Source organism: Nannobrachium achirus, assembly GCF_963921795.1.
Source record: "Nannobrachium achirus genome assembly, chromosome: 21".
In the NCBI taxonomy this organism is placed as follows: Eukaryota; Metazoa; Chordata; class Actinopteri; order Myctophiformes; family Myctophidae; genus Nannobrachium; species Nannobrachium achirus.
In genome coordinates, this window is record NC_137828.1 from 15,970,705 (window position 1) to 15,984,323 (window position 13,619).

Sequence of the window (13,619 nt, forward strand, 5' to 3'; positions counted from 1 at the left end):
TTTCCATAGGTGGTCTAAAACGAAGGATGGGTGATTGTGTTTGCTAGAGAGATAAAATGTCCACGTTCGCCTGGACTGCAAGTCCAACCAGGCTCACAGTTATCTCATTTTATTTACCGTAGATAGATTTACACAGAGAGAAAGTGTGTGTGTGTGTGTGTGTGTGTGTGTGTGCGTGCGTGCGTGTGTGCGTGCGTGCATGTGCGTGTCTCTACAAAGTACAACACAGTACTCGCTACAGTCTAGGTCCATTCAAAATGAAGTGTGTGGCTCCAAGTCCACATGATTAAAAGACAGTTAGTTAACGTCACTTCCGTCCTCGTCCCTTTGTCCCTCTTATGATGTCACCAAACACGGAAGGAAGGAAGGAAGGAGGTCTGAGGGGTCCGTCCCCTCGCCCTGGACACCCCGGACTCTCTTTTCGTTCCCCACCCGCCCCTCTCTCTCTCCGTTCCTCCTTGACGTTACTTCTTGTCCGTGTTGAACAGCTGTTCGTAGGGCGGAGGCGGGTGGTTGTAGTAGGACGGGGGCAGGGGGTAGGGGCCCATCATGGCGTGAGCCGAGCCGGGCTGGGCCGCGTAGGCGGGGGCCGACATACACGGCTCTCCTCCGGTCATGCCGTTGACGCCGAAGCCCGGCATGCCTCCTGGTTGCTGGGAAACTGTGGAGGAGAGAGAAGTGGTTGTCACTTCCTATTTCAGAACGGGTACACATTATTGTGTATTATTATTTTATGCTTTAACTAATTGAAAAACAGCAGATATACAAGCTCACAGCGCGGCACCGAGTGCCGCGCTGCGAGCTTGTAGATCTGCTATTTTTGAAAAATCGTGAACATTTCAATTTTGACCCGATTCTATAAGTGTCTTTTGAATCCTTCTAAGTTTTTTTTTAAAAAACCCATGTTTCTATGTCAGCAATCTTGCTATAGCCATCGTCAAAGAAAGGGTCCTTTTCACTTAAAGGAGTCATCCAGACCAAAACACATATAGGGTTAAATCTGTCTTTTATCATACCCCTTTATACCTGCTTTATTCAATTTTTTTCATAGCTGCCCCTGTTGCTAGATTTCGGCTGCCCCTGTTGCTAGATTTCGCGGGCCCTCTCATAACTAACAGAGTGTATAGCCTTTATACTAGTGCGGTTATTTCTTCAGCTTCAAAGTTAGTATTTTTTTATTGGATTGTGTTTACACAACGTCCTGAGACGAACCAAACCGCTGTTTTGACCTCACAGGCACCCTTACTTGTCAAACCGACCCCTCCCTCCCCTCCCTTTCTAGCCTCTCCTCTCCCTGCTCTGGTGCAGAGCAGAAGCCGTTTGACAAGTAAGGGTGGCTGTGAGGTCAAAACAGCGGTTTGGTTGGTCTCAGGACGTTGTGTAAACACAATCCAATAAAAAAATACTAACTTTGAAGCTGAAGAAATAACCGCACTAGTATAAAGGCTATACACTCTGTTAGTTATGAGAGGGCCCGCAAAATCTAGCAACAGGGGCAGCCGAAATCTAGCAAAAGGAGCAGCTATGAAAAAAATCGACTAAAGCAGGTATAAAGGGGTATGATAAAAGACAGATTTAACCCTATATGTATTTTGGTCTGGATGACTCCTTTAACTGGAGCTCAATTAGTCTGTTCTTGAGAGACTACTATGTCAGTGGTTCTCACACCTTTTCATGTGAAGGACCCCCAAAATCATATGTATTTGGCCACGGACCCCCTTCACAAAATAGCGCGGCACTCGTAGCCGCGCTGTGAGCTTGTATATCTGCTATTTTTCTATAGTTAAAGCATTCAATAATCTCAGGCCTAAATGGGTTATATAAAAATTAAATAAATAATATTAATAATAAACACTTGGACCGAAAAGGTGTAGGCTGAATCCATTGCAAGCATTTGTTTTGCATGAAAACCATTCCTTGGGCAGGAAATGGCCCCTCAAAACGATGGTTTAGTGATTTTCACAGTCTTTTGGGGTCAGTTTTTAGCCCAAGGAATGTTTTTCATGCAAAACAAATGTTTGCAATGGATTCAGAATAATTCAAAACCCCTAGTTTGACCCCTCACATCCCACTTAAAGGAGATTTTTTTTGGGAGTCATATTTTCCTTTATAGTGTAGTGTATAGTAAGTGAAAGTAGGTAGGTCGTTTTCAAAACGTTCCCCTGATGGGATTCCTTGGGACTTTTTTCCCTCACTAAGGACATAATGAGGATACAAAATGAGTTTGCTACTATTGCAATTTGTTTTAGGTTTTTTCATATAACGACTGGACTATCAGCTCATACCGGTTTTCTTTCTTTTGGAAAAAGACCATGACCATGATACTGACCATGATACTGACATGATACTGACCATGATACTGACATGATACTGACATGATACTGACCATGATACTGACATGAATTACTGACCATGATACTGACATGATACTGACCATGATACTGACCATGATACTGACATGATACTGACCATGATACTGACATGAATTACTGACCATGATACTGACATGATACTGACATGATACTGACCATGATACTGACATGATACTGACCATGATACTGACATGATACTGACATGATACTGACCATGATACTGACCATGATACGGACCATGATACTGACCATGATACGGACCATGATACTGACATGATACTGACCATGATACTGACATGATACTGACCATGATACTGACATGACACTGACCATGATACTGACATAATACTGACCATGATACTGACCATGATATTGACATGTTACTGACCATGATACTGACCATGATACTGACATAATACTGACCATGATACTGACATGATACTGACCATGATACTGACATAATACTGACCATGATACTGACATGATACTGACATGATACTGACCATGATACTGACCATGATACTGACCATGATGCTGACATGATACTGACCATGATACTGACATGATACTGACCATGATACTAACCATGATACTGACATGATACTGACCATGATACTGACATGATACTGACCATGATACTGACCATGATACTGACATGATACTGACCATGATACTGACATGATACTGACCATGATACTGACCATGATACTGACATGATACTGACCATGATACTGACATGATACTGACATGATACTGACCATGATACTGACATGATACTGACCATGATGCTGACATGATACTGACCATGATACTGACATGATACTGACCATGATGCTGACATGATACTGACCATGATACTGACATGATACTGACCATGATACTGACATGATACTGACCATGATGCTGACATGATTGCGACCAAAGGTCGCATATACTCTGAAGAACCGTGTCACTTGAGTGTCCTTCCTTCCTTCCGTATCCTCGTGACCGTCCGTATCCTCTGTGATGTCAGTGTGATGTCAGCGAGTTGTGACATCACTAAATGTGGATAACACTATATATGGAGATAGTCCAGTCCATCATGTCATATGGGACTACCGTCATAGAAAGTAGCCATTGTTAGGCCGGAGTCATTGGCTGTCTAAACATGGAGATGTGGATAACACTATATATGGAGATTGTATAGTCCAATATGTCATATGGGACTACCGTCATAGACAGTAGCCATTGTTAATCCGGAGTCAATGGCTGACTGTCTGTACAGGAAGTGATGTCACATGACATACTTTTTATGCCCATATATGAGTCCTAACATGGAGATGTGGATAACACTATATATGGAGATAGTCTAGTCCAATATGTCATATGGAACTACCGTCATAGACAGTAGCCATTGTTAGGTCGGAGTCAATGGCTGTCTGTCTGACTGTCTGTACAGGAAGTGATGTCACATGACATACTTTTTATGCCCATATATGAGTCCTTCTGTACCACATCTCCATGTTTAGGCAAACTCCACACAGAAAGGCCCTATCGCCAACCCAACCTAGGGTGTGAGCGATAGGGCCTTTCTGTGTGGAGTTTGCATGTTCTCCCCGTGTCTCCTAGGGTTGATACCCTCACAAAAACATGAACAAACTCCCCCCAGAATGACAACAACTAGAATCGTCAGAGAAACGCTGTGGTTGGCCAGATGGTCAAGAATTGGCGCGACCTCGCCCTTTAGGGCGAGATCATTTGGACCTATACATGGAGAAATGGAGCAAACCTGTTTGGCCTAAACATGAAGATGTGGTACAGAATGACTCATATATGGGCATAAAAAGTATGTCATGTGACATCACTTCCTGTACAGACAGTCAGACAGACAGCCATTGACTCCGGCCTAACAATGGCTACTGTCTATGACGGTAGTCCCATATGACATGATGGACTGGACTATCTTCATATATAGTGTTCTCCACATCTCCATGTTTAGGCCCTATCGCTCACACCCTAGGTGGGGTTGGCGATAGGGCCTTTCTGTGTGGAGTTTGCATGTTCTCCCCGTGTCTCCTAGGGTTGATACCCTCACAAAAACATGAACAAACTCCCCCCAGAATGATAACAACTAGAATCGTCAGAGAAACGCTGTGGTTGGCCAGATAGTCAAGAATTGGCGCGACCTCGCCCTTTAGGGCGAGGTCGCATGTCACCCTGAGGTCGCATTCCACCCTCAGGTGTCTTACTAGTACTGACCATGATACTGACATGATACTGACCATGATACTGACATGATGCTGACATGATACTGACCATGATACTGACCATGATACTGACATGATACTGACTTGATACTGACATGATACTGACCATGATACTGACCATGATACTGACATGATACTGACCATGATACTGACCATGATACTGACATGATACTGGCCATGATACTGACATGATACTGACCATGATACTGACCATGATACTGACACGATACTGACACGATACTGACACGATACCATGATACTGACATGATACTGACCATGATACTGACATGATACTGACATGATACTGACCATGATACTGACATGATACTGACCATGATACTGACCATGATACTGACCATGATACTGACATGATACTGACATGATACTGACCATGATACGGACATGATACTGACATGATACTGACCATGATACTGACATGATACTGACATGATACTGACCATGATACTGACATGATACTGACCATGATACTGACATGATACTGACCATGATACTGACATGATACTGACATGATACTGACCATGATACTGACATGATACTGACCATGATACTGACCATGATACTGACATGATACTGACCATGATACTGACATGATACTGACCATGATACTGACCATGATACTGACATGATACTGACCATGATACTGACCATGATACTGACATGATACTGACGCGATACTGACACGATACTGACCATGATACTGACATGATACTGACCATGATACTGACCATGATACTGACATGATACTGACATGATTACTGACTATGATACTGACCATGATACTGACATGATACTGACCATGATACTGACCATGATACTGACATGATACTGACATGATACTGACATGATACTGACCATGATACTGACATGATACTGACCATGATACTGACCATGATACTGACATGATACTGACATGATACTGACATGATACTGACCATGATACTGACATGATACTGACATGATACTGACATGATACTGACCATGATACTGACATGATACTGACATGATACTGACATGATACTGACATGATACTGACCATGATACTGACATGATACTGACATGATACTGACCATGATACTGACATGATACTGACATGATACTGACCATGATACTGACATGATACTGACATGATACTGACCATGATACTGACCATGATACTGACCATGATACTGACATGATACTGACCATGATACTGACCTGATTTCCAAACAGTTGGGACCGTCTAATAATGGAAAACCAAAAAATCCAAGTAGAATGGAATGGTGTTGAGCTGCCAGTGGAAAAGTACCATAATATTCAGTTGCCCTGAGGGTAGTGAGGGCTCCAGTTGAGCTTATCCTCCATTTACAACATGGATTTACTTCTTCAATCATTTATATCTCTCACTTTCGTTGCTCTCTCTGGGCCTCTTCAACCGTGTCAAGTTTCACATTGATTGTAAGATCAATGAGGTGCAGACTTCAGAGCCCACCTGAGAGTTCTTCATGACAGCAGTCTAGAACAGGCCAGGGTTCCCCGAGTTGGTGCCAGTGTTGATTTTGTCAGATTTAGTTTTTCTTCTTTTTTTTTCTTTCTTTTTTTAGCAGGCCTTGATGACGTTGTAATGTCTGATTTTATACTTGGTTGCGTGCTGAAAATAGCTGATCTACAATTTCTACTGGACTACTCTTCTCCAGTTGTCCCTCTATATTAAACAGTTTAGTCTAGTTTTTATTTGTCGACAAAATTGACAATATATTTAGTCTCAGTTTAGTCATCATAGCTTAGTTTTTTATTCAGTTAACGTCTGTGAAAAAAGGTAGTGGACGAATAAATGTCAACGAAATGAACAGAGGGTTAGTCCGCTGTGTTTCTCAAATGGGGTACGTGTACCCCTAGGGGTACGCGGGGGTACTGCAGTGGGTACGTGCGAAACACTAGAAAATGGGAATATGTATTTTACTGTTAGTTAATAATAAAACATTGACAGAGTCTGTGTGAACCTGCTCATCTGTACATTTCTAAACCAAATTCCATCAATTACTTGACTTGTAGTAACTGTTATTGAAAAGAAAGCAATGTTTAGTTGCCATTATGCTGTTTTATTTTGAACGTATTGGTATTGGAACTGGACTTTTGTTGTAAATGTTTGACAGGGGAAGGGGGGTAATTGGCTTCGGATATCAGTGTAAAGGGGAGCACACACTGGACGCGGGCGGCTGCGCAGCGTTGTGTTGCGGTATCGACGCACGTGAAGTGCTGCGCGGTAACCCCAACTGGATGCGGCGCGCTGCCACACAGCACATCCCTTTCCCCCGGTGGGGAGAACCATGGGAGAACATGTTCACCGCGCGGCAACGCTGGAAAAATAGAACAGCGGCCTATCGGTGCGGCAGGCGAGGCGGCAGACCTGCGGCTGCGCGCGTCTGACGCCGCCGGTGTGGGTTATAGTTCATTGAAAATAATGGGGCTGTATGTTTTGACGCGCCGCCTCTGCGCCGCCTCTGTGCCGCCTATGCGCCGCCTCTGCGTCCGGTGTGTGTTCTACTTAAGGCAGTGTTTCTCAACCACTGTGCCTGGGGACCTTCAGTGTGCCCCTGAGAAGGGTCAAGTGTGCCCCTTGAAACTGCTTGAAAGCCAGTATTGTATTTATCATTTTAAAAATGATTTAAACTAGTGAAAACAGCCGATCTACAAGCACACAACGCCTCGCGGTGCTTTTAGATCGGCTGTTTTCACTACTGTTGTGCTACAGCCTTGTATGATGAAGCAGGGCTTTACTTTGCGAAGAAACATACAATTTTTAAACTTGGAGATACAAGGTTTCTTCCCGACAGTGACGATATTTACACCCCCGTATTATGTTGGTGTGCCCATGGATTCTTGGGACATGAAAAGTGTGCCCATGCAGAAACAAGGTTGAGAAACACTGCCTTAAGGGGTCACTGCAGCCAGAAAAGAAGATTGAGAACCACTGGGTCAGTGGGTGACCTGGTGTGGAGACGGGCTGCCTGGTGAAGGACACGTTGAAGGCAGGTTCCTCACTCAGAGGGGAAGGGTACATCCGCCTGCGGACCAGGAACCCTGCTCCACAGCAGAACAGCACCCCCATCATCAACAACAACCTGGGAGACACACAGCACGCACGCACGCACGCACGCACGCACACACACACACACACACACACACACACACACACACACACACACAGACAGACAGACAGACAGACGGAGACGGACAAACAGAGAGAGAGAGTGAGAGAGTTTCCTGAGGCTGATTCTACAAACAGGGGCGTCACAAGGGGGGAGGGGGGGGGGAGTGGGACTGAGTTACCAGGGCCCAAGGTGGAGGCAGGGGCGTCAATTGGGTATGGCAGGGGTATGCAGCTGCCATACCCTGGGTCCAGGGGGGGAGAATAAAAGTTACTTTTAAATATGAATCCATGAATGTCTCTTTGTCTATCTGTGCTCGTTATTATGTTGTTAAATTACAATAAAATAACTACAAATGCAAGATTTTACAAATGGTCACTTTAACTCTTGCTGTGCCAAGGGCCAAAATGGCCCCAATGTATTTGCGCCAGGATTTTGTATGTTTTTCTTTACTATGCAATGAAAAGGGTTAGGGTTAGGGACAAAAACAGACACAGTTGTTGTGATTCAGTGGCAAAAATAATTTTGTCAATCAGACAAATGGTTCCAGAGATAGAGTTGTTTGAATCAAAAAAAGTGTCCATCCACTAGAATGAACACACATTTTCTCAATCAGCTAAACGAGGGAGCCAACACACAAACAGAGAAAAGCATCTCTCTGATCTCAGGTCAATTTTTTTTTTGGAGCTGTGTGGAACACAAGCTCCCTATACGTGGCCGTGTGTGTGTCCGTCCGTCCGTGTCTGTCTGTATGTAGCCTCAAAGTTTGGCACGCTACTCCTCCCACAGTTTTTGCACCACACACTCGCGCCATATGTCAAATCGACCGGCTTACTCGGGAATCGTGTGCTAGTAACTTGCTAAGAGAAAGGTTCTATAGTTTAATTGATATTAATTTATTAGTGAATTAATTTTCCCCATTGACTTATAATGGGAATTGCAAAAACTCACATTCAAGTATTTTTCTCTCGTAAACCATAGGAGCTACAGTTTCAAACCTCGGAGAGGAGATTCATAATAATTTTAAGAATGAATCCAAAAATAATTACATCACTCGGCCTCATGGTGGCGCTATAACGGCCCACTTTGCGTTTTGCCGCGTAACTCTTGAACCGTAGATCGGAAAATTAAAATTCTTTTTTCCCTGGATTCCTTGGGTCAAGACGCATCTCCCAATATAGGCCACGCCCATTTGCGCCAGGATAGATTTTCCGCCATCTTGAATTTTCTCCAAAACACACTTTTTGCACCTTTTCCTACATATTTTCTTCAAATGTCACAAAAATCGGTACACATGATCCTGGGTGACCAGAGAGGTGCTACACACACACACACACACACACACACACACACACACACACACACACACACACACACAGCTCCACTTCGAACAGAGGTTCGATTTTCTTTTTTTATAGCCTTGGATCAAAAGACGTCAAAGACGTCATTGGCACCCAGGGCCAAAAGGAAAAAGACGTCATGAGACGTCATTGCCACTGAGTGAGTTTTTAACAAGGTATTATAATTATATTCTCCACACTTGTATTTTCCCCATCTGCACAGGTGCAATTCATTATTGTTAATTGTGGCATGTTTGCTAACATGCCAAGGTTAGCTGTACTTCAACAACCATTCCAGGCTGCCATATCCAGCCGTAGAAACGGGGGAAAAAGATTTACTTCTTAAAATAAATGTATCATGCCTGTTGCTAAGGTATGGCAACATGACTGGTGTCTTGCACGCGCGCACACCAGTCATGTTGCCATACCTTAGCTTTTTCTGAACTGACGCCACTGGGTGGAGGGGCCTTAATTATTTTAAACTTTAGCTATTAAATATAGCAGATATACAAGCTCACAAGCGAGCTTGTAGATCTGCTATTTTTTGAAAAGTCGCGAAAATGCGTGCAAATCTTTGAATATATGTATTTTTTAAGCGAACACTTGTAACTCAAATTTTGCTTCTGGGGGGTCCCTGAAACTAAATATTTTGAGATGGGTGTCCGTGGCCAAATACATATCATTTTGAGCATGCACTGACATAGAAACATAGGTTTTTCAAAAAGACTTGCACAAATGTTCACGATTTTTTTCAAAAAGTGAATCCTTGTACGCAGGGCCCAGAATTTGGTGCGAACTCCTGTCTACAAATGCCTCCTTCTTAATCACATGCAGTCACACACACGCACGCACGCACGCACGCACAAACACACACACACACACACGCGCGCGCGCGCGCGCACGCACGCACGCACGCACGCACGCACGCACACACACACACACACACGCACCTTTCTCTCAGTGTAAATCTAAATGAGATCCGTGGACCATGTCAGCAATGCAAGCCTTTATGCCCTACTGTACTTCACCAAGGCTGTGAGCTCATGAAAGTGGTTTCCATGGCAAAGAAGAAGCACTTAATTCACAGAAGAATAGCGTGGTGGTGGGGGGGGGGGGGGGGGGGGGGGGGCCTAATTTATGGCCGCTCCGAGAACAGTAGAGAAATAGCGGACCTGCTTGGACCAGCTCGGCTATTCTCGCCGCAAACGCACGTGCACTCACACACACACACACACACACACACACACACACACACACACACACACACACACACACACACACACACACACACACACACAGTATGAATTGTACTCAAGTTGGAGAGGGAGATAGCGGTGACAATTAAACAAAGGCAGGGTGGGAGAACAACCACTTGTACAGTTGCCGTGGAAACAAGGACAACAACGTCCTCGATCCCGAGAAATCAAAGTGCTCGCCCACACACAGCTCTGAGCAGCGAAGACGGCCCTCAGACAGTGTGTGGTCGTCTGTCTGTCTGTCTGTCTGTCTGTCTGTCTGTCTGTCTGTACATTGCCTTGTTCGTGAGTTGAGTTCATTGAGTTCTCGTGTGCACTCGTCCTGACTTGTGTCACCACCAGTGTTGTGTCAATAGTTCTCAGCGCATAGACCTTAGAGCAAGGGTCTTCAACAGGGGGTCTGGGACCCCTAGGGGGTCCTCAGAGTTACCACAGGGGGTCCTCCAAATCTTTGTGTGATAGAAGCTTTTTTTTCTACTCCTTTTTTATATTAACCACATGAAGCCTAGTGTCCATAATTCAGAGAACTTTAGCCAAAAATAGCAGATCTATATTGGCAAAGTAGTTTGGTGTAGAGGCAAAAAGAGCAGACTAAGTCCAGAGTGAAAGGTCAAGTTAAGTATTGACGGTTCAAGTGGTTAAATATCTGAAAACACAAATTGACATGAATCCAAAATACACTGATGATTGTGCTGTCAAACAATGAAACTAAATATGGAATCTATGAAAAGGTTGTGGGGGTCCCTGCTTTCATCTCTCTCTCAACTAAGGGGTCCTTGGCCTGAAAACGTTGAAGACCCCTGTCTTAGAGCTGTGGTTCTAAGCCAAGGTAACGGTTCCCAAACACTGGGTCGGGACCCATTTGGTTGCAAATAAATATCCCTTTTTTCTTTTCTTTTTTTTCAAGTAAAGAAAATTAATGAATCTTCATTGATTAAGAACAAACTAAATGATTTTGTCTTTCTTAGTCTTGACTATGACGGTAGTCCCATATGACATGATGGACTGGACTATCTCCATATATAGTGTTATCCACATTTCGTGTAGCCTCCCCGTACAGGAAGTGATGTCACAACTCTCTGACATCACTCCCGTACAGAAGGAAGGTTACAGAAGGAAGGTTACGGAAGGAAGGAAGGAAGGAAGGAAGGAAGGTCACTCAAGCGACACGGTTTTTCAGAGTATATGACATCTAAATCTAAGAAATTCCATAATTAGAAAACGTTTAAGAAGTAGTGAAAATAGCCGATCTACAACTGTACTGTAGATCTGCTATTTTCACTAGTTTGGGTCCAAGGGAGACATCAAATTAAGCCATTTACCATGAGAGGGAGTGGGTTGTTGGCTGATTTACCACTGTTTCAGGGTTGTTTGCCACTCGCCGGGTCAAAAGCTAAAAAAATTACGAACCATTGACATAAGGCAAATGTTCTCAAACTTATTGAGTAGTGCTGTCAAACCTAACCTAACAGTCTTGACATTGAGCGCCCTAGCATTTCACTGCTTTGACCCGTAGTGACAAATACAGTTACACTGTTTGATTCTTGGCTCTGGTATAGTAAATGCTTGTGTGCTGTTTGCAATAATAATGTGCGTTTCTCCACAAAATCCCAAGGGCACACTTTGTGACTCAAACAGATGGTGATAGATAGTGTTGCTGTGGCGCTGCACTGTAAAAATATGCAGCGTTCATTTAACTTCCAGACAGGGGCGTCACAAGGGGGGGAAAGTTACAAGGGCCCAAGGTGGGGGCAGATACTCACAGATACTGCAAGCTTGTAGATCTGCTACTTTTGAAAAGTCATGAAAATGTGTGCAAAGCTTTGAATATATGTATTTTTTAAGCAAACATTTGTAACTCAAATTTTGCTTCTGGGGGGGGTCCCTGGAACTACATATTTTGAAATGGGGGTCCGTGGCCAAATGCATATCATTTTGGGGGTCCTTCACATGAAAAGGTTTGAGCACCACTGACATAGAAACATAGGTTTTTCTAAAAACCTTAGAAGGATTTGAAATATTCAAAGACTTGCACAAAAGTTCACGATTTTTCAAGAATAGCAGATCTACAATCTCGCAGTGCCACACAGTGAGCTTGTATATCTGCTATTTTTCAATAGTTAAAACACAAAATAACGCGTAATAATCAGTCTAAATGGGTTAAACCCCCTCCCCCTATGAAGAACATTCAGTTCATTCAGTGAATCCTTGTACCCAGGGCCCAGAATTTGGTGCGACGCCCCTGCTTCCAGACCGTACAAATGTAAACAGATGAAACCGTACATTCTCTCTTTCTGAGTGAGCAAGGATTTTGCTGTGAGCGAGCCCTGTGTGCCTGTGCCCCATAAAGGAGGCATTGATGCGTCCTTGTTTTTTTTAAGGATATTTTTGGGTCTTTTTCTGCCTTTATTGATAGGTATACAATAGGTTGTTAGGAAACAGGGAGAGAGATGGGGGGCCAGGGGGGCTGACATGCAGCAAAGGTCGTTTGGATCGGGACTCAAACCCGCAACACACTGAGAGGCCGGATTACCAGCTTAGGTGCCTGGACCTGGCCTGTTGTGACACTCTCGGAAAACGGCGGAGCGCAATGCAAGGCCGATCACAACAAAACCTGACAACACAGACGACACAGATTCGGTGTTGCCATATCCCCTTTCTCAGAGGGAACTCGAGAGATAACTAGATTCAATTCAGAGGGAACTCGAGAGATAACTAGAATCAATTCAGAGGGAACTCGAGAGATAACTAGAATCAATTCAGAGGGAACTCGAGAGATAACTAGAATCAATTCAGAGGGAACTCGAGAGATAACTAGAATCAATTCAGAGGGAACTCGAGAGGTAACTAGATTCAATTCAGAGGGAACTCGAGAGATAACAAGATTCAATTTAATACTGTTCCAAATTCCAATTTGGGCTTGTTTTTCGGAAAAGTTGCTTGCAAATCTCGGTAGTTGCAGGTTGCGATTTTTGGGGGTTTCTAAAGTGTAGTTGCTTATTTGGGCATGCCTCCTAAATGTTGTTTAAAACTGCGGTTCTCAAACATTAATTTTCATGTCAAGGACCCCCAAACTAATATGTAATTGTGTGCGTAAACCGATCTGAAAACATTTTGTGCCAGGGACCGACGTACCAGATGTGTGTTGTTAAAATGTTTCAAAAACATTTCAAATTTGTCAAATATCTTTCTTTTTTTTTTATTGTTATAGCAGATCCACAAACTCATAACGCCGCCACGTATCACGTTGTGAGCT

At 43.7% G+C, this 13,619-nt stretch overlaps 1 protein-coding gene across 1 annotated transcript in view; it reads right to left on the reverse strand.

Moving 5' to 3' along the window:
- Positions 1-464: 464 nt before the first annotated feature.
- vopp1b (VOPP1 WW domain binding protein b) overlaps positions 465-13,619 on the reverse strand; it is a gene marked incomplete at both ends in the record, with an annotated part of 36,144 nt that continues 22,989 nt past the window's right edge. Inside the window, 2 exons of the mRNA XM_080752343.1 lie at positions 465-661; positions 7,607-7,740. Coding sequence (XP_080608469.1) covers positions 465-661; positions 7,607-7,740 — 331 coding nt within the window. The remainder of the gene's footprint in view (positions 662-7,606; positions 7,741-13,619) is intronic.